Source organism: Cephus cinctus, unplaced genomic scaffold, assembly GCF_000341935.2.
Source record: "Cephus cinctus unplaced genomic scaffold, Ccin1 Ccin1_scaffold0101, whole genome shotgun sequence".
Lineage (NCBI taxonomy): Eukaryota > Metazoa > Arthropoda > Insecta > Hymenoptera > Cephidae > Cephus > Cephus cinctus.
Genome location: NW_014332838.1, coordinates 233,447 through 260,025, shown reverse-complemented (window position 1 = coordinate 260,025; position 26,579 = coordinate 233,447). Strand labels below are relative to the sequence as shown.

The 26,579-nt window shown below is 38.9% G+C and overlaps 4 protein-coding genes across 8 annotated transcripts; all 4 read left to right on the top strand.

Moving 5' to 3' along the window:
• Nucleotides 1–3,287: 3,287 nt before the first annotated feature.
• LOC107274717 lies at nucleotides 3,288–5,896 on the top strand. Its single transcript, XM_015754137.2, has 10 exons — nucleotides 3,288–3,328; nucleotides 4,044–4,113; nucleotides 4,189–4,278; nucleotides 4,348–4,410; nucleotides 4,682–4,747; nucleotides 5,041–5,082; nucleotides 5,143–5,214; nucleotides 5,293–5,406; nucleotides 5,477–5,667; nucleotides 5,755–5,896. Exons 1-9 carry the CDS (start codon nucleotides 3,288–3,290, stop codon nucleotides 5,621–5,623), a joined length of 705 nt encoding a protein of 234 aa, XP_015609623.2. The 3' UTR covers nucleotides 5,624–5,667; nucleotides 5,755–5,896.
• A 93-nt stretch (nucleotides 5,897–5,989) lies between these two features.
• On the top strand, nucleotides 5,990–13,360 carry LOC107274719. 5 transcript variants are annotated; one of them, XM_025092019.1, is made up of 4 exons: nucleotides 5,990–6,955; nucleotides 8,418–8,664; nucleotides 10,530–10,662; nucleotides 12,304–13,360. In XM_025092019.1, the coding sequence occupies exons 2-4, from the start codon at nucleotides 8,445–8,447 to the stop codon at nucleotides 12,473–12,475; spliced, it is 525 nt and encodes a 174-aa protein (XP_024947787.1). In that variant the 5' UTR covers nucleotides 5,990–6,955; nucleotides 8,418–8,444; the 3' UTR covers nucleotides 12,476–13,360. The 5 variants fall into 5 exon arrangements, with proteins under 5 accessions (XP_024947787.1, XP_024947785.1, XP_015609626.2 ...); XM_025092017.1 differs by lacking the exon at nucleotides 5,990–6,955 and adding an exon at nucleotides 7,478–7,574; XM_015754140.2 differs by lacking the exon at nucleotides 5,990–6,955 and adding an exon at nucleotides 7,592–7,976.
• A 927-nt stretch (nucleotides 13,361–14,287) lies between these two features.
• Nucleotides 14,288–17,849, top strand: LOC107274615. Its single transcript, XM_015753891.2, has 4 exons — nucleotides 14,288–14,488; nucleotides 14,723–14,919; nucleotides 15,506–15,707; nucleotides 17,341–17,849. Exons 2-4 carry the CDS (start codon nucleotides 14,733–14,735, stop codon nucleotides 17,477–17,479), a joined length of 528 nt encoding a protein of 175 aa, XP_015609377.1. The 5' UTR covers nucleotides 14,288–14,488; nucleotides 14,723–14,732; the 3' UTR covers nucleotides 17,480–17,849.
• Nucleotides 17,850–18,161: 312 nt separating this feature from the next.
• On the top strand, nucleotides 18,162–23,599 carry LOC107274774. The gene is made up of 10 exons (XM_015754276.2): nucleotides 18,162–18,851; nucleotides 19,336–19,507; nucleotides 19,891–20,162; nucleotides 20,235–20,476; nucleotides 20,570–20,883; nucleotides 20,960–21,575; nucleotides 22,101–22,331; nucleotides 22,529–22,665; nucleotides 22,847–23,231; nucleotides 23,300–23,599. The coding sequence occupies exons 1-10, from the start codon at nucleotides 18,625–18,627 to the stop codon at nucleotides 23,512–23,514; spliced, it is 2,811 nt and encodes a 936-aa protein (XP_015609762.1). The 5' UTR covers nucleotides 18,162–18,624; the 3' UTR covers nucleotides 23,515–23,599.
• Nucleotides 23,600–26,579: the final 2,980 nt, after the last annotated feature.

Below are 26,579 nucleotides of genomic sequence, written 5' to 3'. Positions count from 1 at the left end.
TCGGCGTTAAAAGCCACCCGATAGAAACAAGGTCGGTCGTATGGAGATATATATAATAAAATAGCGTCATAAAAAATTCTTTGATTCGCTCGAAGGAATTTTTTTACATTAGCTACGGGTATGACTTAGAAGTAATTTTTTAAAATGACTAAATCGCGGTGAAAAAAATAAATGGATTTTTTCTGTCCTCGTTAACGAAGACGTGTGTAAATTTCGAAAAGATGACGTACGTGAACTTGCCATGGTATCGGTGTCTAGATTAGAGGAGATATTTTTATCGCCAGTCATCGCTCTAAAGGACGTTTAAATTTTCCTTCGCTTTATAGATTCCTACAATCTCATGGTGTTTTTCCCAGGACTCATGGAACCCTCGTGCAGGAAATTCGCTCTTCCTAGGTTCTGTATTTTTCGCGCGGAGCCAACGTACCGCGACGATTACATCTTTATGGTTTTATAAAAGCGGCTGCAATTTAGAGCGAAGATTCTATCTCGGCCTTCGGTGGGCGAGTCCACGTGTAGATACTACGTGTATACAGTGGAGTCGGATTTCAACAAGGGTGCACGACCCTCCCGTTGGAAATATATTTTTGCGTCAAATTGCTTTGCACAAAAATAAAAAAAATTACCAGCAAGCGTCCTGACGACCTATACGAGTATTCATGTCCAAGCACTTGCCAACCTCTAATAAAAAAAAAAAAAAAAACTAGTTTATCTATACACTTATCGCGCTACCAATTTCTTCTATCGACGAAGATAACGGCATTCGTCCAAGTGCGAAGTTGATTTCTATAGGAAGAACTTTGGATCCAATTGATTCCGCGACTTGGATAATAAGAAATGGGTGCGATCCAACGTCGTACAAAGATGTCCCGGGTATATCGACGAGAGTTGAACAGACTGAGACGGTTGACCGCGTAGAGTCGAAGTGCGAGCGAGAGAACGAAGATAACTGCATTCAGCCGGGAAAACAGGCGGCGATACGCTGATTTACGGCAAATCGCAATTTTACATGTTCGAACCGCAGCAGCCGCAGGTGAGCTGACAAGGAGTTTCAGGTTACCGTGAATAATGTGTAGACATAATAAGATCCTGGTTAAGACTCGCACCAGGAAACGAGTTACCAGTGGCAGACGGCAGCGTCGCGGTGCATTGGCATCAGCGCCATCTGGATTAATGAGTCGAGTTATCGCGACGCGCGGGAACCTTTTCTTCTTTTTTTTTATAATGAACTTCGCTGCCAAATTTTCTTCTGGGGATTCAGCGTGATAAGACAGAACACTTATATACGCTTAGCTTCGTCTTCTTCTTCTTCTTCTTCGTCCTTGTCCCACTCTTACAGCGCCACGCCGGTGAGCCCCGTTGCTTCGCTGCAGGGACTTAATTATCTAATTAATTAACCTCAATCAGAACGATGAGTAATTTCTCGGTTCGATGGCGCCTTTGCCGTCGAGACTTTCTTGTCACACTGACTGCAGACTGAATTACGGCTGAGTTCACGGCAAATCGATTATCTTCCAATGCCTACCGTCGGTTCTGGCTCTGCCGTCCTCTGTGTTGCTCTATACTCTATTACCAATCCTGTTCTGCATGGGGTGCCCCGAGAATCTCACCCTCGGGCACTACCCCCTCCTGTCACTCTCGAGAAATCTCGCCCTGTAACAAGCCAAGTACCCTGAAGACCCAATCAAAAAAAAAAAAAGAAAAAAAAAATCGGACTAGTCTCACTCTTAAAAAAAGTAAGGGATGTTTCCGACCTAAACTACCCTATGCGTATACCATTTTTCTGGGGGTGGAAAATAAAAAAAAAAACACTAGGCGCGTCTCGAATCTCCAACGATGTGTAGCTGACATCTTTGACACGTCGAGTGGTTTACGCCGGGTCCAGCTTTCCAAGTTCCATCCCCTATACTCAGTGCTATTAGGGTGGTTGTTGGCTACTGTTTTGCATAAACATCTCCGGAGTCGAATCCTCCCTCGCGATCCGGCAGGGGTGGTCGAAAATGAAGCGTCCAGGGCGGAGATTCCTTTAAGCAAACCGCATAATGGGTCAGAAGTGTTTTCCCAGTTGATTCCCTGTTTATTCTACGTTTATCCAATGCAAGCAGTGGGTACCAACCTTACTGCCGTGAACCACTGTGAAGTTTTAAGCACGGTTTAACCCTGGCCTCGGGTATGTTTAGCTAACTTCGTATTTAGTTAGTCAACCCTGCCCTCGGGGTGTCGCGGGAAATGACAAGTGGCACGCCACCCCTGAATCATATATATATATACAGATACGTGTATACACGTCTGGAACTCGATAGACTATATATCTATATATATAGAGCACAGTCCACTTCACCTGTCCCCGTGCATGTGTCTATATATTATGCCTATCTATATGCGTATTATCGATCACTAAAGCCTTTCATGTGCTAATCTCTGTTTATTTAATAAAATGCTAATAACGGCAATAAAACGAGGGTGCGCACAGTTTTGTATTTATAAAATTATAATATATATCCCCAGTAAGAGCGGTGAGGCCGTTACGTTAGCAAGTGTCTATTTGTCGTGCGTTTATCCCGTTTGAGCTACGATAAAAGCATGGAAATGATCTTAGAGCCAGTGACGAAGGAGATTTTAATTAAAGGTTACCGGGGTATCATAGGTAATAATTTTATCAGTGCAGCTTTATAGTGACAATTTCTATGCACCGTTAAGTCACGAATGGATCATTTAGCTTTTATCGTCACTCAGAGTTTTCGGTGTGGCTATTCTCAGTCGGCTTCTTAAGCTACATTTGTTTGATTGTCCCGGCAGAATGCTTGGTATCTCTGATAATTTTGCAATCAACTCATTCGCACCTTTTGTTACGTTGTCGTGAATTACTTAACAGGCTGCAATTAAAGTCTGGTGGACTTTAATGCACCGACCTCCAATGAATTTTGATGCTCCCTTCGACCTCGTATCGTTATCGATGGGTCCCTGCTTTCGTGTCGTCGATCGATAACGCCGTACACAGAGATTCTATGGAGAGCTCACGCACGTGACGTGACGCGGTTTATCGTTACGTATTGCGTTTACGCGACGCGATTAAACGTCGCCGACAGGATTAAAGCTCCACACTCAACAGGACGAGCGATCGTTTGGATGTTCTGGAACAAAAAAAAAAAGAATTTTTATATCTACAGTGGCTGTCCATCCGCCAACCCAGACTGCAGGACATTTGCTTTAACTACGTGCAGGAATTCTGTGTGCACCTATGTATATCTATATTTTAGCTATTCATTACGTGACACCACGTGGAAATGAGTTGGACACTGAAAACTTTGACAGTAGCTATGAGTAGGTTGGTAGCATTGGTTAACATGGATCAACCTTATTTTTTCGGTCATTAATACGTTTTTAATTTTTATTATGATAAAATAAAATTAGAGTTCAATTAGATTGATTTGTATAAAATGAAAAAATGATTATATAATTAATCATCGAGATCGTTATCCAGAATGCTACTTTTTATTAATTTTTTAATTTTTTACCTTAGGGTAGGATATTGGCATTTTTTTGACTGGATTGATAATGTCCGAAGGTAGAGTCAGATTTTCATATTTTCAATACGATTCAATCCGGTTCAGCTATATTCATTTATTCGCTAGCGAGTCTGCTGGCGCAGCAAAAATTCCCCGGGGCGTAAGAGAATGTTTTTTCGAGCAAATTCCATTATGTCGTAATCCACGTATTGCGCGGCAACGCTTTAAAATTCGAAAGGTTTCCCATATCTGCCAGCTTAGCTGCTCGCGCTCGCTGTGAAATCTTGCAATTCTTTTTGGTTGGGATTGTTTTTTTTTTATTCTTCCTGCTGTACCGGAGAGCCTGCTTGTATGCTGCTACATTCACAGTTTGCGAGTAAACATACGTGTCACGATGTGACGTCGTCGTTCTGTCTGGAAATTTAACACAAGATTTTTAACGCATCGGAAGAACTTTTATATGAGGAATCCCTTCTTTTCGTAGCTCTTTACTTTTGCTAATGGACCACCCTTTGTCAAAATGTTTTCCCATAGACAATGCTACTTTTCACGACTGATGAGATCCTATCCGATATTCAAACTCCTTGACATTTACGATCGTCAGGTAAAATCATTTACAGATAGCATTCCGGAACGATTTTACTAATTTTTTGTTTACGTCAATTAATCTTTATTACAGTCATTTATTCGTCTATACGTTTTGGACAATGTCTTCGTGTGTATTCTCATATACATACTTTTCTATGCTGCACTTTGGTACGCTAATAAGGTACGTTGCATATGGCTGCGTCTGATTGATCCTTATAATTTATTTTTCTTGATCGTCTGAATAATGTAGGTAATTAAACGAATTGAAAGAACGAATAATGAAATGCTGCTAACCGTGAAAGAGAATAGAACGGTATGTTGCATTACTTAAATAATAATAAATTTTTCTTAGAAAATGCTCATTAATGCGGGTTAATCGAATTACTATGAGGTACTTTGAATTGAAGAATTTTTGAAATATTTTAATTGATCGACAACTGGTATTTTTTACGTGAAAATTATAAATCCTAATTTTTCATAATTAAATAATGATAAACCGATAGCGGCGCTAGTTGGAATTCTTATGAATGAATGTTTTTGTGGTCGTTGATAATTTATATACTCCTAATGATTTATTATTATAGAAATTGGATGACGTCATAGCACTGAAGAACAAACGCGCCGAATACGAAGAAATAGTAATTAAAGCGGTTAGTGGATAATACAGTTTTGACTATTTGATTAATGATCGGTGAAAGGGAACCATTAGCTATCTAATCGAATCAATCGATTTGCTGGGTGATAATGGTGATATAACATTTCTATTCGCTTTTATACGTTTCTTTATACCTTTTTTTTTTTACATTGGTTTCCTGGAACACGTGTCATTTGTACCCAACACGCATAGAGCGAACAAAATATTAGTACAATCGTCTGCGCCATATGCACGTGTACATATAGCAAGTCGTTTGTCAGAAAAAAATTAATATGACTTACGTTGCAGAAAAGTGCACAGAGAATAACCGCAAAACATCTAGATAACGAGGTGGGTCACTGATTACAAATAGTATGTTATTTCATTAAATGGAATTAATGTTTTTCATAGATGAAGAAACTAGGTAACGAATTGGTAGCGACGGAAAATAAGATGGCAGAGTTGGAAAAGATCCTAGGAAAAGTATTTGACGATATTTCAATCGGTGGTCCAACGACTTTTTAATTCAGTAATTGTTATTAAAAATTAGATGATTTTCAGTGCAAATCTTGGGAAAATACATATGGTAGTTTCAATGACGGAATCATTGGGTCACGAGAAGGCGAACCTCACGAAGGAACGAAAATTGCATCAAACGTATTCGAGGACGTCAAGGTATGTAGTAAGAGAAAAAAAATTAATTAATTGCGAATTGCATTAATCGAAAATAAAAAAAAAAAACAAGGTCCTCGAACCTTCATTCCCGCCGCCATTACCGAAAGAGCCGCCACGCAGGAAGTACGGGATCTTTGCCAGTCGTCCAGCCAATCAACGTACAGTGGCGTTGCTTCCAAGCCCCAAGAAATCACCCCAAAAAATTGGATTCAAGTAACGCAGCCTCGGCTGAAAATTCGTCCAGCGAATCTATGCGTAAAGGTGCCTACACACATTTTTTTTTCTAATTTCAAAAATATTGTTTATCTCTTTCACAAGAAAGTAAAATGTCTGGATTTACTGCTGCAGAAAGAATATGGCCGAGATACAATCGAAAACAGGAAGGTGACAGGCGACGATATTGTCTAAAAAAATATTCCAGTAAGACGCTTTCGAGAAAGACGTCTGGCGCCGTAAAGAAATTCCAAATGGAATCGTTTAAGACCTTAAGTCCTTTTACCAGGTCCGTCTTAGGCCTGGCACCAATTTTGTTAAGGGACGACTACTTATCAATTCATTAGTATTTTTTCCTTTTTTTATCTGTACAAGATAAAGCTGAACCTATTATCTTCATTATGGCGTATACACAATTATTCGCGATGTAGTTGGTTGTAATTTAAACGAAACGTCTACGCAGTTGCACACCTACGTGCGATTTCACACGGATAAATCGGGACGTCATGCGATGCGATTATCCTTGATGATGATATTGCACGTAGGTGCACAGTGCTGTAATGGGGCATCGCGAGTAGTCGTGATTCTTAGAAATTCAATGTTTACCGTACTTTGTAAATTTACATGAGAATCGGCCCTGCGCCTGGACGCTTTGTCAAATAAGTAGAATCTGTAGTAGGTACCTACCTCTATTGCTTTGAAATACGAAAACAGTTTCTCGTCGTTGAAACTCCCTGGGTTATCGACTTGAAAGCCTCGCCGGCAATAAAATCCCGACGAACTGTAAACAGATCCAATGAGAATTCGCGAGCAATTTTTCGGCAAGTTCGTATTTCGCTAGATGGAGAATGCACTCACTGGGTGTCGGAGATAAGTTTCGTTGAATTATATCAGAGAAATGAACTCGGTTGGAATTGTGATTGTGATAAATGTTATTCGACCTGATAAATATTAATGTAATACGTTGCATCATCGATAAGAAATAATTACGTGTGTTACTATAAATTACTTATCTCTGATCTGACGAACGTGGAATGCAAAGAAATTGATCCCGTGTCACGTGCAACTTTTAATTTGCAATTAAACAAATGCTTAGAAATACATAGATTCCATTAATTTTTGGTGAAAAATTATTTAAATTCGTACTATTAATATACAACAGCCATGTATATATATTAAAAAAAGAAATTTATGACGTACAATTCCATTCGAGTAATATAAATATAAAATTCACTCGAGAGCCATCGAGAAATCACATTTGCAATTACAATACCTCTCGTATACCCGTTTTTAATTAGCAAGTCAATGGCTTCCGAAGCATAACGACATTTTCAAGGTGAGCAACGATAATTCATAAAATATTCCAGAGTCCCCAAAAACAAACCACGAAAACAAATGTATGTGTACCCCACGAGTCCGTCATAATATAGTTTTCATCTTCGATCATTACGGAATAATGCAATTTTTTAATAAAAATGTCAATAATTATATATTTTATTAAATTACATCGGCAAAGTCAAATATTCCCATATTAAATTCCTATGTAATAATTCATTTCCAATTTCAACTCCATTTAGTAGCCACTTGAGCCACATACGAGTGATTACACGTCCCAGATCTCAATTGCATACTGAACATACTTTCACCTGACCTTTTTCTGACAATCCGCATGAAAAGTAACACGAAAAATATGAAAAATACGGGTAACAGTAATTTATTCGTGAAACAGGGTGCAACGTCGTCAACGAATAATTCATAAAATCCGATCGCGAATACCAATAACGAATCTTGGCCTTCTGATCCAGTAACCAAACAACATAGAGGTACGAGAATCTAACTTTCACTTACGACTCGTTAGGTGCTGCACTGTTGGCCAACAGGAGTTGGTTTCGAATCATTCACAGTCATTCCGCGGCTCAGAGGCCCAACGGCAGCGCAACTTCTGTAGCAAATAGGTACAGTCATTGGCTGATCCGTTATCATAGAGCCAAACTCGCGTTCTCTTATCTAACTGGAGTAACGATAAACATCAACAAGTTTGTTAATTTTTTTCGGATAACAGAGATTGACGTCATTGTCATCGGTGTGCGAATGTGTTTACGTGAAAAAAGCACAGGAAAAATTAAACGCGGAATTCTTAAATATTTCTCTTGGGAATAAAGCGACGCGTTACGGTAGAAGGAAGTGGAAACTCACTGTGTTAACCAGACTGTCAGTTTTACCTTGCGCTTGGTAGAAGTCTGACGACTTCTGTCACTGTTCCACTGACTCTTGTAGTGCTTTTTTTTAAGTTTCAACATAGCTATTTAAAAGGTCCAAGTGTTTTGGCATTGCAGGGAAGTACTTTGTATCTGTAGGTACGTAAATGCGTGTACGAGTAATTTTTTTTTACGGTACTTCTGCATGGGTATGATCTACGGTACAGATGCGTGATTCGCGAGAGGAGGGGTCCTCTGGATGTGAAAGTAGAAGGAAAGTGAGAGTTCTGGTACGAAGATTCTGCCGAAAGTGAGAGGACGAGTCATTGCATGACGTTCAATCGCGATTGTTGCTCTACAGAGATGCGTGTTGTTTCGTGAAAATGGAATAATTTTTTTTTTCAATTTTGTGAAAAAAATAAAATTACTCGTTACATTTGTTTTTTTGTGATCTCGTGAAAAATTTTGTAAGTGACTATACTCGTTACGATCGTTTGGTTTGTCTGATTTATAAAGTGATTGATCCGATTGCAATTAATAATTACGTTATGAAGTCAATAGGAAGATTTTGAACTAACGATATTGTGATACTTTCCAAAGGTTTTAAACTACTGGAGGCTACTGATTATGGCTATGGATACGAGTACAGTACGCCTAGTCATTTTCCTGGGAATGTTTTTAGTCTTCGCTGGCGATTACGGCGCCGTGATTTCGTCCATTTTTGGAAATGGCCTCGAGAAGAATTCAACTGTTAATACAAAAGGGCCTGAAGGCCCACCCAAAGAGGGACTGCATGTAGAAAGGATGTCCATTTCATTGGCGAATAATGAAGCCGAGGAAGAGAACGGTGAGAATATATTCGAATATATTTATGTATAAAAAATTATAATTATATCAGACGTAAATATTAAAATATAAATTAAATAAATATCATACGTATATATTATACTTTAATGTCGTGCGTGACTCCAGGCATGTATTACGTGATAAGAAGCATTTCAATTACGCAAACGACACGCACGCTTAGTATTATTCCTCCTTTGAATTGGGTATCACGCGAATTCATTAATCGTATTTATATCACAAGTGATGTATTCTAATGTGTTTGGCGATCGTCAGAAATCATATATAAAGCTGTACGCGTTTCTTAAAGCTACGGAATATACGTAGAGTCGCAATATGCTGTCGCAGCTACATCGTATGGAATTATTGAAGTAATACAGATATGAGTTGCGGTTACTATAGTCTCCAAGAAAATTAATATGGAAATTGGTTAACCTCATTCTCTCGGAAATTGAATACGATTTCTCACATTAACGTCGACCTGCCGAGACATTCGAGTGCTTCTGTAATTACTTAGAAACTCTCAATCTACGAGTCCGTTGATGATTATTCGCCATCACACTTTTGTATTACGATCTATAAATTGTACGCCGTTTCATGTTTAAATTCATCAAGGTCAAAGGTGAAATTGCGAGAACTATAGACTTTTTTCACTGGTCTGTACGATCCTTCGGAATTACCTTGAGTCGTTCGTGCCTTGTGCATGTCAAGGATAATTTGCGTATCGTATAACGAACGTGAGAAATTCTTTGAAAATCTTCTATAAATTTTAACTACCAGTCTTAATTTGATATACGTCATAGTCTTGATATCTAGAATAGAATCAATCATCCAACCGGATCTGGTTCAAATGAACTCGCTAGTGTCATTCACCTTGGTAAAACCGATATACCCCATCTTTTCTCTCTAAAACTCCTGAAGCTAAATTTAATTGGGGAAAAAACTGTTTTCTTGGAAATTTTCTTAAAATAGAAATATTAGAAAAATTTTTAATGAAAATTGTGCATACTTGGAGTTTGCTATAAAATGTAATTAACACTCGACACGCTTTACCTATTGTATAATGAAGCTACGGGAATTTCTGTAGATCGCGCGTCACTGAAGCGTAACATTGAAACGTCGTTTCAGATTAATGATTTCTGATCTAGAGAATCGATCGCATTGACGTAGAATGCTAAAGAAAGAAAAATAATACAAGTATCATTTAATGAGATGGTATATTATTCTGGCATAGAACACGGAACAAGTTAGTGATTTCGCAATGATAATTCTTCCAGTTTAATTTGATTTCCAGTTATATATTATTACATGCTTGTATCACTTCTGTAATTTTCTATTACAGTGTACAAGAGTTGTCTATGATAGTTTTTCGTTTGAACATAAGTTTGACTTTTGAAATTTTATTACTCAAAAAATTTCAAAAATTTAATTAACCTGTTTTATTTATTTTTTGACCTTTACCTAAATTCACTTGACGCGTCGTCGAATACTCTCGCGAATAACAATGGATCTTATATTACGATACTGCTTGCAAGACTCGTGTACCGAATGTATATTCGTCATTGGATGCATGACGTAATCGTTTGATGGTGAATCGAAAATATTTATATTTCTCATTTGAAAATATTCAAGGATGAGTCGACGAGAATGTTAAAAATCGCGGGAGAAAGTACGCTAAATTGTGACAGAATTTAGACTTACAGATAACGACTACTGAAAACGAGACTGACCAACATGGCTGACACGCAAGTATGGATAAATTAGTGACAACCATCTATAAATATATTTTGAAGTGTTTAGCGTTTAAATCGAATTTTCTAAGACTTTTTATGTTTCCTTTTTTTTTTCTTTTTCTTAATATTATCTTAGGTAATTCTCGCAGAGCCAAGTTGATGTCCACCATCAAGACTGCCTGTTTGCCAAAATTAATTTGCGAGCTAACCTCGACTGCTAATCAGGATCAGCTGAGCGATATGGAACGATCACTTCTCAATCTGATCAGGTATAAAATTATTCAATTTTATGTTAATTTATTCGTGTCATTAATAATTAAAAAAAAAATAAGTGAATTTATCACTTGATAATAATGACAATTGCAGAAAATATATGTAGCGTACGATTTCGCTGCTACATTGGTAGTGCAAAAAGAACTTGAGGTTTACTTTCAAAAGTTGGACTCTCTGAAGTCAACTTTCACAACTTTCATTCGCCGATAGTCGATGAAAAAATTGATAACGTGCATCGATTAATTTAATTCAAATGTCTAGATAAAATTTGTATTTACCATGATTGATTACACTGATCGATAATATTGTATTCACGTATAGATGACGAATTCTGGAATAATTTTTTCTGTCAAAACCAGTCGTATCAGGCCAACGTGAAAGTCACGTTCATTACGTAAGTCACGGGTACAAAATCGGAAACTCGTAGACTCGTATTACGAGTCTTGTTCCAAAGTAGTCAATACTTTCTTTTTCGTGGATTATTCAACACCCGTTAACTTTCTCCGGCCATCAAATACAGCGAGAAAACAATGTCTTTCTCTGCCCCGTATATGTGTAGGGTGGATACAACGATACCTGAGAAAAAACATGAAACTAAAAGTATTAAATAAAAAAGGAATCTAGGAATAAAAAAATAGAAGCAACAATCACACATTTTTTGCTTAACAGACCTAAATTACAGACTCCAATCTTTATATTGGCATAACTACAAATACAATGACAAACACAAAATCGAGATCATGGATTTGATTTTTATTCGTCGGATCGTATAAGTAAAAGTGGATCAAAATTGAGCTAGAAAACATTAACATTTATTCTTTATATCCATATTGAACTTTGAAATTTTGCCATTTATTAAGTCACATTTTCCAATCATTTTTGATATCCCAATTTTAGTGCTCTATGACAATTTTTTTTAAAATTAAATATTATATCACTAATTAAAAAAATTTTAATAAAGTTTATGAACTTGATATTTGGGTAAAAAGTCGGAATTCCTATAAGCGTGCAAAAATTGATTTATCCAATTTCGACGTCTCATGTTACTCGTGGGTCTTATCCCTAGCAAGTATTCTTGTGCAACCACTTATTACGGAATATGGCTCTGGTGGAAACCTTCGCTAATTATACGTTACTGCGTTTATGGCCGAACTGCACAGCCAGACATAACACGAGAGGTACTGTTACACTCTCTAACTGTTTTCCCGTACACTGGGGTACGCTAATTCAGTTGTATAAGTTCTAATCGTCGAGCTCGTTAGATTGCGGTACGATTCCGACTACTAAACGTATAGATATATGCAGACGTAGGTGTACGTAGATATTCCATGATACGCATAGGCTGATATAGAAAGTAAAAGGCGGACTCGCCTTGTGCCTGTTCTTGTCTTTGATTCTAAACGTGTTCGCCATGACTGGCTATCGCAATAGTATGTTTGTATTACAGCAATAAAATCTATAAGTTATTGGAACTACGACAACTTGACTTTGCTGTAAATAATAATTATCAGGGGAATTGATAATTAAAATTGGTGAAATTCGGAAAAATGATTAAAAAAGAAACTTTTTAAGGACGTTGGCTATTAGGAGCCACTCGTGCGAATATTGCATAATTTATGATTAATTCATTTTCGCAGAGACACCAGTCTGAGCACTACGGCGGAAGTTGCATCGAGATATCATTTCGCCGCGCACATGGGACAACTCATTTCCGGTCTTGAGGGTCAGGGATGCCACAACTTTTATCCTACTTGCCCACTGCCAGGATCCAGCGTTCTCAACATGATGAAGAAAATTCGATTACGTTGAATATGATCTTTCGTTATGTTTTTTGATGAATTCTGTGATATATCGCAATTACGTAAACATTTATACTATTATCTGAACGAGCTCTTTTCGAGGATCCGGTAATTAGGATTCATATTCATCTAATTAGGAGCTTTGTTTTTTTAATGAAACACTCGACAAGCGGTTATCACTAGCGACTTTGCTCAGCTTGTTTACCTGTGTATTATTAATTAAGATATTTGGTATGTTTGGAAATGTTATTTAACGTTGCTAAATATGTAAAGGTACTTTTAAGTGACGTGTGCTTTTTCTTATTGCAACAAAATTAGGGACTTTTTTAAGCAACGCCTGCATCGTTGCATTTGAATCCTAAGGATTCACGTAATGTGAAAATATAAGTTATGTATATTGTTAATATTTAGTCCTTTTAACAATTCTTAGTGCTGCTCTCGTAGATCTGTTTATTAAATATAGATTGTGAAATTAATGACTATGTAATAAGTTAAGGAGAATTCTCGTAGGAATACTGATGTAGTATTACCTACCTGTGACGTATTTAATGTACGATATGTGCATAGTCCGTTAACATTAAAACTCATAGAATTATTTGTAAGAGGAATAAGTGAGAATTGAGGTTATCAAAAGAAATTCGGTAAAAATTTAAGTAACTATTTCGCACTAAAAACTCTCGTACTACGAATATGGAATCTCATAACTTCACGTATATAAGATTCTATTCGAATAATTAATCGTGGAACTAGTCTGACTCAAGAATGATAAGATACAAATACTTTTATTTTGATTACCACGATTGTTAACAATTTCTTAACAAAGTGCCTAACGATTGTACAGAAAATGAATGAAACATTTTATATAAATAAAAGTAACGATATCGATTGAGAATAAGTCCTATCAGATTTTTCTGCGTTATCCCCCTTTAAGTCAGAGATTATTATGCAATTCCATGGGAAAAATACACTTCTGGAATATAGAAAAATCTAAGTGATAAATGTTACATCACAATTTACCTACAGCCAAAAGCTCATGCATCACGCGAGCCCCGAAGCTAAAAAAATTATGTCACGTAAACGACATTAAAAGCAAAGTTTCCACAGAAAAATAGTATGTAGCGAAAGTCGGCTAATGAGAAAATATTAATTATCAAATATCACCCGCCCCACCGACTTATTGCACTATTCGAAAGACAAATAATTTTGAAATTGTACGAACGTCATAATCGTTATTAGTAACAAGAAGGTACTCGGATTTCGAGTTCAATTCCCAGAGTTCATTTTCGCCTGGTGCGCTATAGTGCATATATAACTATACTTCCATACACAAACTGTACATCACGCACCCTGTAATTTCCACAATGGTAGCAGTGACCAAAGGTCTTTGGCTTTGACCCCAGCAATTACAGAGTCAAGAAGAAGGAAAGGCAATTGGCCTCACTAGTATCTCGCATTTGACAGTAGGTATCGTAATGTGCGTACGAGTATTAAATCTCTTATAATTCAGCCGTAGAAAACGTAGCGAGTGTTAGCACTTCCGGTTCCCTAATTGCTTCCTGTCAAGAGAGCAAAATAACACTAGCTAAACTTTCCACCGTCGGTCATTGCAGTATCGTAGAAAACTACTTCTTCGACAACAGAAATACATGATCGGATTTATATAAAAGAATATAATAGATTTTAAGAAGTAAATTTGTGCCTTTGACATTTTTTTTTCGTCATACACACGTGGTTCAGATATTCCAACCACGTGGTCGGCGGCACGTCTGCCCCACGGCGAAAGTGACGACCTTGTGTTTTAGCCTGAAGACCTCATCGGGACAGGTTCATCACGTTCAAAATGTCGCAATCTGTAACTCCTATCCGAGCATGGAATCGCAGGGGGGGCACGACTTTCTCTCGTGCACGACTGCCGTAGACCGCGGCAGTTCAGGTACATTCAGCAACAAGTTTTTACCAAAGAAACACTTGAGTTTTGACTGGTGCTCTCCAGTGGACAAGTTCGGTGCAAACTGATCACACGGTACGTACTCTTGAGACTGTCTAAAATACATCTACAAAGCTATTGTAAAATCGGATCGAGATACATTATTCAACGATCATATAAATACATCATGAAAGAATGTACGAAGACCCTCGTAAATTTTAGACTATACATCCAGAACTAAAGGATACCAATAAAATTCAAATAACGTCAATTACCTTTATAAATACCGAAAAACTAGCGTGAAATTAAATTCTCTCAAAATTCTTTCAGATACTTCAGGATGCAGCTGTCAAGGATACCGTCACTCCTCGTCGTCTGTTACCTGATATTGACATGCGTGACAGCCGCCCCTAGTCCACAGGAACCTGCGTTCGAAATTCCAGTACAGCTTGTCGGTTTCCCCGTGATAATAGCTGCCGTAAGAATAACGAATTTCGTGAAAAAGTTAGCCTACTCCTTGAACCCTGGTAAGTATTATGACCAGTCATTTAACGTGGTATCTGCTATGTGGTTTATCGTCGAGTTCGAGTGGCTTCCTAGAAGCATCCCGTGGTGAGATCGACGAAGCGTTAAACGACAGTGCCTTTGATTTATCATAGAGAACTACAAGACACTCCTGTCTGGTCGTCATTATAAGAATCTTCGAATAGTAATAACTGTCTCCTAGATAACCGAAGCCCAGACTGAATATCAAATCGTGAAATTCCTTAGGTCTCTTTCTAACGTTAATAAAAGCACAAGGCACATTCGCACGAAAGCGAAAGTGCTTCGCTTGGCGTTACGATCTACGGGACATTAAATTACGTAACGAAGAAGTAAACTGCCGTACGATCAAGGTCTCTCAGTATTATCTTGCTATTCTATATTCGTATAGAAATTATTGATTTTCACCGTTAAAATATCTAACTTAACGTCACATACTGGTTTTGTACGTCTCAGCGTGATATTGCCATTGAATAATATTCCGTACTAAAAAACCTCTCTTAGTGACTTGCTTGATCGAATTTTGATGAGGATGTACATTCACGAAGTCTCGTTACTTGTACTTTCCAGAAACTTACACGAGTCGCGTAAGAAGATCGTTGCCGCGTCCTCACGAGGAAGAAATTCTCGACGTTGGACAAGTCGAGAAAAAGCTCATAGCCGAGCTTGGGAATAACGTTTGCATTTACGAGAGGATATGCTTCCGGTATGCAGCCAGGACTCTTCAGCGCAGAAGCAAGGAACGGGTCCTGGATTGGGATAACGTGTTCAGGTACGACAAACTTAAAATCATAATAAATATAGCAATGGTAAAGTATGCCGCTGGAGCAAGCATGCTATTTCATTAATCATTACGTTTTCTGCAACGTCTATCGAGAAAGACTGGCCTATAGTTCAGGGCTGTGGACACCGGCGCCAGGTGACACATTGCGTCACGGATATTGTCTTATGTCGGTATAGACAGAGAAATAGAATAAAGAAATTTTAATGAATTTTTCACTATGATAATCAAAAGAGTCCTTATGTCAATCAATTAAACATATAAATATTCTTAATCTACGTACGACTAATACCATACAGGATACGTTCATACGTCCACTCGATAAGACACAGAGTGATAACTAAATTTATAGCAGAGGCAATAAAGGTCTCGAGAGTTTTTTTTTGTTAAGTGAATCACACCAATTAATAACTTTAGGATCGCTAAAAGCAAAGCGATTTCGTGTTGATTATTTTAAAGAAAATCTAGGCCTGGCGGTAGTAGGGAACATTAGAGTATGGACGGTAGAAGTCTTGGGCTACCGACTCTGCTAAGTGTCCTTTCTCCCATCAAGGTATAGTGAACCTACACTAAATTTAGTTGTAAGTAACGCTACGAACAGATAACCTTAATGGCGTTGGCTCGTGCACCCTAATGCGTTCCGATAACTACGTTTCCTCTACTTCAGAATCACATGTCCAAGAGTCCACGAACTGGCAGCATCGAGCATTTTAGCTCCTGTAGGACCTCGTATTCAGTACACTGCCTGAACACCAAAGATACCATACACCACAATGTAGTAAGGATCTTAGTGAGCTGTCAGATTACCTTACCCTTATCAATAATCCATCCAATATGAGAAAAGATTCTGAGCACGTGCCACGTTCTCAGACCAAACGTCTTATCCTTCTTCGAAGGATGCCTTTGGTATATCAGCATCCTTTACAGAATTCCACCTACGGACTGTTTCATAATTTCAAAACATTTTAAAGGCACGATCGACTAATTCTTAGATAACAAGATGATAAAGGATTGACTTCAGCTTGACGGACGGTCTAGACACGAGTAATGGCCCACTTTTCTATGGTTATTAGTATATCTGTATATCGAGGATGGATTACGTAATTTTTCTTTAATTTCACTACTGTCAGTGTACTGTCATTTTTTATGCCTGAGTGTTAAACTTTGGCCACGTGACTTTTTGAAAATTAACGTTTCCTACGACCTGTCCAAAATTGCGTGTAGATGCGTAATCAGTGTGTGCGGTCAACCGCGAACTCGGGTTGTGGCATTTTTTCAGTTTTCTTTTTTCTTTTCTTTTTTTTTCTTTTTTTCTAAACTCGTTTAAAGGGACCTAGAACGATGCGTCTGTTTACCGCACTTTTACAGGAGGCTCCGAGGAGCGCGTTAACACGCGAACGAGCCTACAAGCGTTTCCCATGGTTTTCTGTCGTTACGACAGCCATTAGCATAATCGACGAAACGAATATTTCTGGTTCGTCGATCACGGCACGTTCGGAACGCACTTTCCGACGTTATACCAAAGTATTTCAGACGCACGATAACTCTTTGAATTTTTAAGTCTCCGCTCGATCATTTTCGATTGCGTATAACCGTGTTCCTCTTTTCACTTGTATACTTGCAGTCAGTATAAATCATCGCCTGATCCAATGAAGGAGAATTACTTGTTGAGCGTTTTCATGGGCGACATCATCGGCAGTCCTAACCTCTGTCATCAGTTGGCCAAACGTGGACGTGGATGCAATGACGAGCTATCCGATTGATGTGACATCGACAAACCATTATCTAAGATAGAGCTGGAGCCTTGTATAGATTGTAAATAATTCATGTACATCTTAATACGTCCTACTGTTTGTATAATAAATTATTAAGCGTTAGGAGAAAGACTGGAGATAAAAGAAATGGAGGTAGGATCCTCTTATATTTTGTTCGGGGACCTCGACCTCCACTTTCTCCGATTGGCTTTACTTTGGCGCCAGTTTCATGAATAGTTATACACTCGGACGTCGTCGTCGTCATTAATCATGGGATGACTTTTTGGATTCCCCGCGTATGTACATAGATAAGGGATTATTTAACGAGTAAGGAAGTTTTTGTGAAATAAATATTTCAAAAAAGAAAAAAATAATAATGAAAGAATATTTTGCTCTTTTCGTCCGGTACACAATTTTTGTGATCCCATTTACAAATATGGCACGTTCCGTGCTGATTGTTGGAATTCTAAAAATCCTATATCAATACCCTTTTCGGAATCCCGATTCTTTTCTCTCATCGGCTAAAAGCGGTTTGCATGGAAACGTCTACGCATTATGCGAAACCGTATGTAGGTCCTTCCACCTCGTGTCAGAGAGAGTTGTCGGCTGATGACGTTTCTGCCGACCCACGCCTCTTTGAGAATAAAGTTTCGCTAAGGAACGTTTGACCGCAGTACCAAGGAAACTTCCTTCGAAATCGTTTGGTTGCAAAAAAAAATTCAATCGTCGTCTTCGAATTTTTGGATTCATTGGCGTGTGGCTAAAAAAAGAATACAAATCCACTAGAATCACGCACGATAAGCTCCCGCGAACTGAAACAACGCTTTGGAGTTGCAAACAGAAAACATAAATTATCACGTAATTACCAACGCGTTCAGAGTCGTATTAAAGGCCGGTGCGCGTTCGGTATTTTATTTGATAAACTTTAGCCGTGATATTTCGTTAATGTTCGCCTCTTAGTGGTCGCTGTGTCGTTATCGGGAAACTCGTTGAAAATGTACGGGATAACACGGCTACGTGGTGCTGCCATTAGAAGTTAGAGTCGTATGCAAAACGTGCGAAGTTCCTTTGGGTAAAATGAAGTAGCGTGGTCGAAGTGAAACTCTTTGAAGTAAGCTCGTCGAGTAGTTAACTTTTTTTTTTTTTTTCGAAAAATGTACCAGTTTCGGTACAGGCTTTATATCTGTACTAATATGGTGTCCGTAGTGTCATTAACGAGATTGATTCTTATTTTTACTTTGACACTTTTTCTCAAAATAAATGTCGTGCATTCTATAACATCTACGGTTCAATCGGAACTGTCCCAGGAAACGGCCGGATTGCGCCACTGCAACTTCAGCGGCAACAAACAGAAACTCTACGGAACATCCGAGCTGCTACAGTGAGTATATAAAAACACGTGATATCTTCGGATAAAACGTTACACGCTCAGAGAAATTTAAGTGGAACTTTGTTAAACTTACTGGCTGCATATAAAAAGGTACGCTCGGTAATCTCGGCTGATTTCTCGTCGGTTTCGTGTAGACCGAGTTAAGAGTTGAAAAGTCGTCTCGAAGTTACGAATGGTCGTGTTGCTGTGGCCGACAGTAACTTACCGCGTTCCACATAACTTTTAAGTTCTTCTGCCTCTTGGTATACTTTACGAAATAGTTTGGTACATTACTCAGCATGAGAATGTGGAAAAACATTGAAAAGACTTTAATCGAGTTCTCGTGAGAACTTTTGCTCGCAGGCAGATTTACCAAATATAACGAATCTGAGAAAAATAAATTTTTTTTTTTTCATTCGTCAGGATTACTTCGATCGATGAATTATTCGTTGTTGGACTTTTTGAAGGTTGTAATTTCTTGCAAATATTCTTACAGGTGCATGAACGAATTGGCAACCAACGCAATTAATCATGTTAATGGCAAATCGTTCGAAGATAAGGAACGAGCATTTCGCAGAAAAGGCAGACCCTATTATCCTTCTGGTTATACAGGTCGTCCAGGAAGCGAACCGTACTCGCCGTACTATGATTCCAGACCTGGCAGACCGGTAGGTTGAAAATTTGAAATATTTAAATTACCAAACAGATGGATATTCGTATATCTATATTCGAAAGTCATTCTACGGACTTTGACTCTTTTATTTTACGGGTGAACCAACCTACGTATCCTTTCCGGTATTATAAGTGTGTACATCACTCTGAGATAAGGAACAAAGAAATTATTAGAAGAATCTAATTAGTCTGGCGACACGTTAAAAAACTTTTAAAAGTTTCGACGGGCACTTTCACTTTTATTGCTCCAACGCTTAAGGTACACGTATATGCATATGTAGAGCTAAGTGTCGATACGAATAATTGTCATTTAAACTCTAGATAGTGTTTAACATTTACGAGAGGAAATTTTCAAGATCTTTTATTTTTGGATTCACAGATATATTCCGGCACCGGTCAGTCGGATCTTCAACCGGATTATTATCCTTCGGGAATAGGGTATCAGGGCATTCCTGCTGGTGGTTTAGGCGCGCTGGGTGGAACCGGAATAAATCTTCTAGAAGCGCTCTCCTCTATTGCGCAATACGATGATTATAAATGCGTTCCCAGAATCCTGTGCGAAATGGCAGCCGGCGGATCACCCGGTAATGGAATTTACAAACAAGCCGGCAGTTCGACTTTTGAGGATTTAGGAAAAAATGCTCTTTTTGGGTATGCACTTTTTAAAAAATAATTATATACAATCATTGATGGAATAATCGAAAATTTTATTTTTTTTTTTAGATTACTGTCGACCATCGACGTCGGAGAAACGTCACCGATATTGTCCTTTGGCAAAGCTGCAGTTTTGGGATATTCGAGTAAAGGTAATCCCGAAGCGTGCTACCAGGAGTACAGGAAGTGTCCAAGAAACTCTGACGATCTCGTATACTATTTGAATAATCACAACGGCGGCTTCTTTCGCTTCTTCTCGAATATCGGTAACACTCCCTATTCCTCGTTACAAGGATCCTATTCTCGTCCAGGTAAATTAATTTTTTGAAAAGTTTAAATAAGTAGCTTAGCTCGTACGATCACTTTGTTATAATATCTAAGTGATCTTTACTTTGTCCCGGCAGTCGACCAATTCGTATCAGCAAGAAGGGAGCCAGCGCCGCCTCCAGGACTCTCAGGACCCGAATCCGATCGCACTGGCACGGGAGAGCTCAAGTTTGACAATCCCGTCCCGCCGTCCCGACGGGATTACGGGAAAAGCTTCTTCCCCGGAGGACGCGCTCAAAACAGCTCGAGAACTTTTGCATTCCCAGGCGAGGAAAAGCTGGACAGCCAGCAGCCACTGAACAGAGTCTCAAAGTCCTTGGTAGGATATCAGGATGCCGGGAGCAGTTATCAGACTGGATCAGGACATGTCAATCCTCCCTTTTTCCCTCAGGTAAAGAAGTCGATAGGAGCCAACCGGATATTCTCCATGTTGACGTAAGCCATACAAGGTTCTATTTAATTTTTAGGACGGCAAAGATCAGGAGACCAATTTGCTCTACACGTCGAGTCATCCAAATTCACCGAATTCGGTTCAGCATCCACGTGGTCAAAATTCAAGAATAAGTTTCCCAAAGGCGCGACTTTACGTACCCGATGACCCGATCAACGAGACCATGTCCACGTTCACATTTCCTGATGGCACAAAGGTCAAAATTAACGTGGGCTTCTCCAAGCTCTTCTCCGAGGGCTACAAGAAGTCTCTACGACGAAGCTTTGGCAACGACCGTGGACCCCAGCCAATAAATTTTGATGGTTTCAATATGGTAAACCTGGCTGACGTATTCGCGGATAAGGAAGCCCAAGTAACGCAACCCTGTGACATGATATGCCATGACGTAAGAGGGACCCCGGTCCAGTTCAATCAGATAATGTTGAACACTGGTACCCTGAGCACACTGATGTCCCCGGAAATGCCGGTTTTGGATCTCTCCAGAACGGTACCCTGCGAGGTGATGTGTCTCGATCGAGCTGGGGAAAGGAGACAAGCCTCGACCATCCTCAGCCACGTGCTGAGAGCTATTCATAATGGACCCAGAGTACCCAGAACCCAGAGTAACGACTTGAGTCAGCAGAATCTTCAAGGTTTTAAAATTTAAAAATGAAACGATACTACTGTTAGGACCATAAGACATAAGAGTAACAATGAGGCTTCGCGAACGCGAATTGCGACCCATTTCTTCTGGCCATTAAAAATTCCGATTTTTCGTTCCGTACCTCGGTGACGATGATTTTAATTGCGTCTTACTTAATTATTAATTTAAAGAAAAAATTTATTCCACGCTATTATTGTTCTCGCATATTCAAATTAACGACTTGTAGTTATTAGTTTAGCTGAAGTAATGGGATTATGTATGCTTGTATATATTAATAAAGGTTGACACGATTCAACGTGTTGACTGTTGATTAATCAAGTAATAAAGTAATTATCAATTAAAGATATTCCATGCGTAATTCCATTACCCTTGTCCTGGTGCTAGTTTAAGACGGGATACGAGGCTGATGCAATTCTAATGGTATTTCTCTAATGATAATGGTAAGGCGATGTTTCTCCACTTGATTCTCATTGATTACCAATAAAGACTTAGACAGTCTTGTTCGTATTTACAGATCTATACAGAAAGTATGCAGACTCTCTGAATCAAAGAGGAAGAACTCTTTCGAATTTTAATATGGATCGGAGTAATTTACCATATTCAGCAAATTATCCATCAGTCCAATCGACCGATTTTCAAGGATTCGACAATCGCCAATCGCAAATTCTCTCTCAGAGCAGAATAAGACGGGAGCAAGAACGGTTACGAGACTTGAGTCTAAATTCACCACGCGAAATGGAAAGTGGTATGTGATACAATTTTCTAATAACATATATCAATAGATGTAAAAGAACGATAAGATCGATCGCCTGAAATTCGGCAGCCCGATTTACTTCAATACCTACCAAGCCTACCTGTACGCGGGACAGTGATAACGATGATACCGACCCAATCGATAACCAAATACCACTAATTAAATGTCAGTCAAACAATATATTTCAGGTGCGCAGCATCTTCGCGAAGCAAGATTAATCTCAGGACGAAAACCGTTAAGATCAAAGTACGACAGTCAGAAGATAAAACTTTCAAGACGCGAGAGACAACACATGAATACACCAATCATGATTGGCGGTGCGCAGGTAAGAATATACAATATGCAAAAAGAAAATTTTTTTAATTCCTCTATTTACTGATTTTCATGAAAAACTCATTTTAGCCCATAATCAATATCCCATAGCACACGTCATTTAATTTTGCAAATATTATCAGTGTCGTGCATTCCACTGTAATGTACAGTCCCATTTATTTACTCTCATACAGATGCCTATGCCAAGTGGCATGTCGTATCCAAATATAGCAAGTGGCCCAGCAATCGCAGCAATGCCGCAGGTATCAATACCAATGCCAGTATCAGTACCACTGCCAATACCAATGGCAATAGGACTTATGCCATCACTTCATGTAATGCCAATGTTAGGCATGCGTCCTGTACAACTTAACGCACTGTTTCCTTGTACGGGTCCATCCTGCAAGATGGAGGGAGGTTCTCCGAAAATCTTGATAATGTGTGGTAGCGTTGTATACGCCCTGCCGCTATTACTGATACAAATTCCAGTATGCGCAATAATTTTGCAAACCGTAAGCACCCCGCCAAGTATTCCCAAAAGTCCATTACAGACGATAAAAGCTACTTGGAGAGATCCTGGTTGGTATATTAAATGATCTTGATTTTAAATATCAGAAAATGAAATTGATTCTTTTCTTTTTTTCTAGGTGGCGAGGATTACCCTCGAGATTTTCCAAGCGATAATTCAGATATTCACGAATGCGTTCCCATCAAGTATGATAAAAGCACAGATACTGATTATCCTCATGTGCCTGGATTATCTTATAGTACCAAGAAACCCCTGAAGTACCACAAAGGGAAGAAGAAGAAATTGGTTATCATTACTGATAGAGGTAACGTCACTTACATCAAGCCCAGTTAGAGCGACTGTCGTTACATAAGAATACTTTGGTCGGGCGATATTTGTCGTATATACGAATTTAATGTAACTGACAATGTACTTAAATATATATATATATAGTATACACACCCATGGTTTGCACTGAATATTGTTACTGTTTCTTTGCTATATTTATCACAATGCATGCCTTGAATTTTCATTACACACCTCCAAGCTGCATTGATAATTTGAGACATGGATTTTGGAAGAGAGAATTGTTGTTAGTTCCGCAAAATTCTACCAGATGGCGCTGTTAAGCGCCTACGCTAGTCCCGGAAAATTCGGTTAGAGGGCGTGGAATGAGAATTCGTTAAATTATCTCCGAAAATTGCATTTTCGCGGGAAGAATTTTTGTTAGTTCCGGAAAATTCCACCAGATGGCACTATGAAGCGCCTACGCTAGTTTCGGGAAATTCCGTTAGGGGGCGTGAAATGAGAATTCGCTTAATTATCTCCGAAAATTGCATATTCGTGGGAAGACCTTTTGTTAGTTCCGGAAAATTCCACCGGATGGCGTTGTCAAGCGCCTGCGCTAGTTCCGGAAAATTCCGTTAGGGGGCGTTGAATTCGGAAAATATCGTCATGGCCGAAAAACGTAAGACTGCTAAGATTGCACAAGCTCTGACCAGGAACACTTCAAATTCGAAAGACTCCCGTAGATTCCAAAATCTATAACGAGGAACATGTAGAATCCAAAATTATATACGTAAACTTCAAACTTGTAATTAAAGAACAGCACTGCAATAGTCACTGTCTACTAGTATGCGTCTGACTGAACGCTGTACCTCAAAACAATTGCGAATCGCACATTTGGCATGAAGCTACTGCACGAAGTTAGGTGTTCCGTCAGTATCAGTAATCTGCGAAAAAATAACCAAATGCGAAAGCAAATATCTCCGTTATCATTAATTCTATTCGTATGAACCCTTTTTTCATTTCTATTCTTTCTTCTTTATGAATCTTGCATTTAACTTTCTTGGATATCATTTGAAATGGCAAAGATAATTTTTTTGATTAACGAACTGCAATTCAACGAACAATAATAAAATGCGCAACCGATACGCAATAAAAAAACATTAAATGGTTGTCACATTAGATTTCCGAAATCGTGCATCGTTCAATCGCAAAACCGCAAACGCGCGTCTTAACCGATACACTCTATATATTGATATCTTCTAATCCGAAGTTATCAACCAAGAGCAAGGATGCGATCTTAACCCGATGTTAGACCCGCTCGTGAAAATCGGGTGCAACGTGACACGCAATCGTATATGTATCAGAAGGCTAATTGTCTTCTCCTGTCAGTTGCACCCCACTTGGCCCTGTCTATGCCACACGCCCCTTCAGGCTACGGCCATGGCTTCTACCGCCCCGAGTTCTCGGCACCCCAAATTATACGGCAGAGAGGATAAAATAATTACATACTAACATTCACCTTTCGATATGCCATGCGACGCCCTTGCCTACAATCTTATTTGAATAGTGTCATCCGGACATTAACGTGCATGACCTGACAATTAAAGAGGAATCAACCAGAGAACACGTGTCCTACCATTATAGATGACCATACATCGCTAAATTACATATACGGTTACATTACGTGAAGTATAAAATTAACCGGTACACTTGACATAGTTTGTATTAATATTTGCAAAATTAAAAAAAAAATATTTCATCAATATGAAAATTCATCATTTTCAGCACAGGGATAAAGGGAGCAATAGGTGCGCCCTGATATGAATAATCTTATTCTATTAGCCAGGTATTATTTTCCATGAGCGACATCAAAGAGGATTTGCCGGGCATTGTATTATCGTGATAATTCCTCGTTATTAGGATGGGGTGTTGGTTTCATGTCGGCTTACCACACCCCAAGTGCCGAAACAAATCCTGCCGAATTGGTAGCGATGCAAAGGAGCTCAGCGGCCTTTCTTATCCCGGATGACAAAGGAACAAAACGGGGGATACGGCAACACCATACATAGTTATATTTCCGGGTGAAAGCTGAAGGCGTATAATATTTTTAGAAACTGGACCAAAGCGATCTGCTCAATTTACATGAAAGTGGTTTTTAAGTCCATCGACTTCGGAACCTCAAATATTTACCCGAATTCTCGATAAGGACCAATATAGTGTAGACGGGTCTAAGAGATTTTCGAGCAGGGATACTTGAACCTTTCTGAACCTGATCTCGGCATAGAAATCATTCGCGTCATTCACGAATCGAGATTTATCCCCACGTCTCTGACCGCATCTTTTATTGAAACCTGCCAAATCCGCACGCGGCCAGGACGGGTCAGTCGGTATGGCGATAAATGGATTTAATGGAAACGGACCGTAGGATTTTCTATGGTGACAGAAAGAGAGAGAAGGATACAGGCGCTTCTGTATATGTTGGATTATAAAAAAAAAATCTAATCTACTGACCGTTTTAAATCGCCTATAAATAACGCATTAGAAGCTAGACGGATTGGAAGCGGGTCCTGTCAGTCAACCGCGATGATTGCGGCATTGACGACACGTGTCAGAGATCAATCAGCACGCGTGCCCGTATTTTCGTATCATCGTCGCTGGACGTTCTCTTTCTCTTCGATATTTTTTCTCCCCTTCCAGCATCCCTTTTTCCCCTCAGCGTCTCGCAAAGCCGATGAACTTGAGGAGAAAATCAAACAGTGGAGTTTTCAAAGTAATACCTACGTATATACGTACAATATAACCAGGCGGATAAGACGACGGTAGGATTAACGTCAAGGGCCGACTGGAAAGGTTTTCTTCCGTACACTTACGATAAGAAGAACAAACAGAAACGTAAAGAGAATCATGGTAGACAAACCAAGATGGAGCAATATTTAGTCGGTTATAGTGGTCGACGTATCGTATATGGAATATACCCATATACGAATTACGTATAATAAATATAATAGTAATATTTCGAATACCCGAGGCATTATTTATTACTGCTATACTTGGATACGTACAATATATATATATATATATATATATATATATATATATATATATATATATATATACAGTGACTGAAGATA